General features: G+C 40.2%; 1 protein-coding gene across 2 annotated transcripts in view; it reads left to right on the forward strand.

Moving 5' to 3' along the window:
- Positions 1–2,500, forward strand: part of LOC138014584 (sorting nexin-29-like) — a 32,556-nt gene that overhangs the window by 20,253 nt on the left and 9,803 nt on the right. For both annotated transcript variants that reach the window (XM_068861695.1, XM_068861696.1), the window contains exons 15-16: positions 281–344; positions 442–570. In XM_068861695.1, coding sequence (XP_068717796.1) covers positions 281–344; positions 442–570 — 193 coding nt within the window. The remainder of the gene's footprint in view (positions 1–280; positions 345–441; positions 571–2,500) is intronic.

A 2,500-nucleotide genomic window follows, 5' to 3' on the forward strand; every position in this document is an offset into this window, starting at 1 on the left:
CATGGAATTCCACTCTACTATGTTTAGGTCTATAAAGCACAGATTGTAAATTATGGTGGAAATTTATTAATGTAGTCTCAATTCGCTCACTTTTCAATCGGAAATTAGATGTCCAGTGTCATTTAAAGCAATGCGTGTACACCCGCCTTCCGGCAAAACCCGACTCGTAAAAATTGGTAGATAATGTAGGGATTCGATTTTTGAGGGATGCTACGGTAGCTTTTTGGCAGGGCTTCTTTCTCCAACCTTTCAACGGAAAGTACGGATTGTTTCAACTTAGGTGAACTTAAGCAAGCCATTGTCTCCATGATGCTAAAGAAGGATGAAATTGAAGAAAAGAACAGGTAAACATATATCTCTTCGTTAACTTTTCCGGGTTTAAGATATGTCATCTTCTGTACTACACCTTACTTTATTTTTTCTTTCATTTTTTTTTTCTAGAAGTCTAAAGGCTCAGTTGGACGAAGAGCGTTTAAAATCACAACAGCTTTCCGCCAAATCAGAACAGCTTCAAAAAGAATTATCAACGCAAGAGACTTTTAATGCAGCAAAGATAACTTCTCTATCAAGGTATGATAAATTTGTCTCGTTCTCTTTTAAGTGTAAAGAATTCTTTATTTACGTAGATTTCGAGGTACAACATTTTTTACGAACTAGTTTAGCTCGTTTTGCTTTTGACCGAGAAGTTCAAAAGGTTGCGTTTCTCGCTGGTTTCTTTAGCCAATCACAACAGATACACGCAATGAAAAGAGCCAATCATTAGCATTTAGAACTAAATACTTGGAGCTGGCGAAAAGGGAGAGAAAACGTGTCTGGATAATGACAGTTGCTTTTGCCCCCCTCCCCCCCTCCCCTATTTGCTTAGAATTTGGCGCGACGTAGACAATCAGTTGCAAAGAAGCTCGAAAAAACCCAGGCTTGGACGGGACTCGAACCATCGATTTGTGTTCGACGCTAACGCTTGCCCGATTGCCCGGGGCAAACGAAATATATCCGTGGGCAAGTAAAACAACTCTAAGACTTGCCCGATCGGTCAATCAGAATTTTTTTCGACTAATCTTTTGCGGAACGATTTTGATTCGCAACGAAGAAAGTGACTTGTAATCACTAGTAATATGACGTAGTCACCGCAAACACGATAAAAAAATTAACAACGTTACATCTCTTTGCTGTCATTTATTTTCCTGTTAAAAAGAGAATGGTACAAACCTCAAAACAGATTGGTAGGAGGAACATGTTCGTAGCCGCCATCTTTCGCCGCGCGAAACGAATGTTTGTTACAATCGAACCCGTTTTCGCACGGCCAAACACGCTATCGAACAAGCGTGCAAGATTTAATTCAAAACCAGCCTAATCTCAGCCGAGAGATATTTAAGGAATAAGGAATCTCCTTTGATCTCTGATAGAAAAGGAAAATCGCTTAAAGATATGCTTGTCAAAGCAAAACTGTAAAGGCTACTAGAACACCATGGACATACAGCAAGAGTCGCGTTGGTCTGTCAAACCCATTTTACACAAAAGTGACATTTTTACAAGCCTCATTTGAGTTTTAATGGACCACCGAAAAAAGCCATGGGCAGCCAAAAAAACAAAACCGGTTGTCCAACGGGCAAATTATTAGGAAAGCAAGTGTCGAACACTGATCGAAGCCTGCATTTAGAACTCTTCAAGTTGCTTAATTAACTGCAATGATCACTTTTGGTTAGCGTTACATGTTTAAATATACAAGATTCCGTATATTCTGGCTATCACACGTTGACCCATTCTCGTCACCAGAGCCTCGGATCTTATGTCTGCGCTTGACCCGAGGCTCTGGGAGAACATGCGCCATAGGGTAGCCAAAATTTTGCTATTTCAACCTTACGGCGCCTGCGCACTCCTCGTGCTAACATGAATGCACCAATCAGAAAAACGTTTCATTTTTCTTCACGAAAACCAATGAAACCAATGTTTCAGGGCTGTTTGCGCAAAAGAGAAGAGCTCTGAGGTCGAGAAATTGAAGGATTATTCATAATCTGTGTTAATTTGCTCCAAGTGAAGTATTATGGTTTACTTTGGACACTGAAATGGCTTCATTTGGAGCAAACTGACAATGAAGGATTATCCTTCATTTGCGTGGACCATAGTAGTAATACGAACTTGCAAGTGACTAGCTGCTCGCCGAGGTCTTTACAGCTCAGGTGGCAGAGCAAGTTCAGCGCAATTGCCGAGCGCAAAATTTCGGCAATTTCTGCGCATTTCAATGAAGCTCACAACATATCAGAATTTTGAGAAATTGCCAGAGTAAATTCGAGTGTTTCTTTTTTGAAATGCTTTTCGTCATGAAACTCTCTCTTAACTCAGTCGAATACCCAAACGGCCACCATTCATTTCGTTTGTTCTTCGCCACATTTGTAGAATTTTTCTTGAACATTTTTTACGTGATAAGGACGTTAGGATAGCATCGAACATCGTCTTTTGTGGCTTTTTACTTTTTGTCTTGAAATGTGGTTAGAAATGT

This window comes from Montipora capricornis, chromosome 8 (genome assembly GCF_036669925.1).
Source record: "Montipora capricornis isolate CH-2021 chromosome 8, ASM3666992v2, whole genome shotgun sequence".
NCBI lineage: Eukaryota > Metazoa > Cnidaria > Anthozoa > Scleractinia > Acroporidae > Montipora > Montipora capricornis.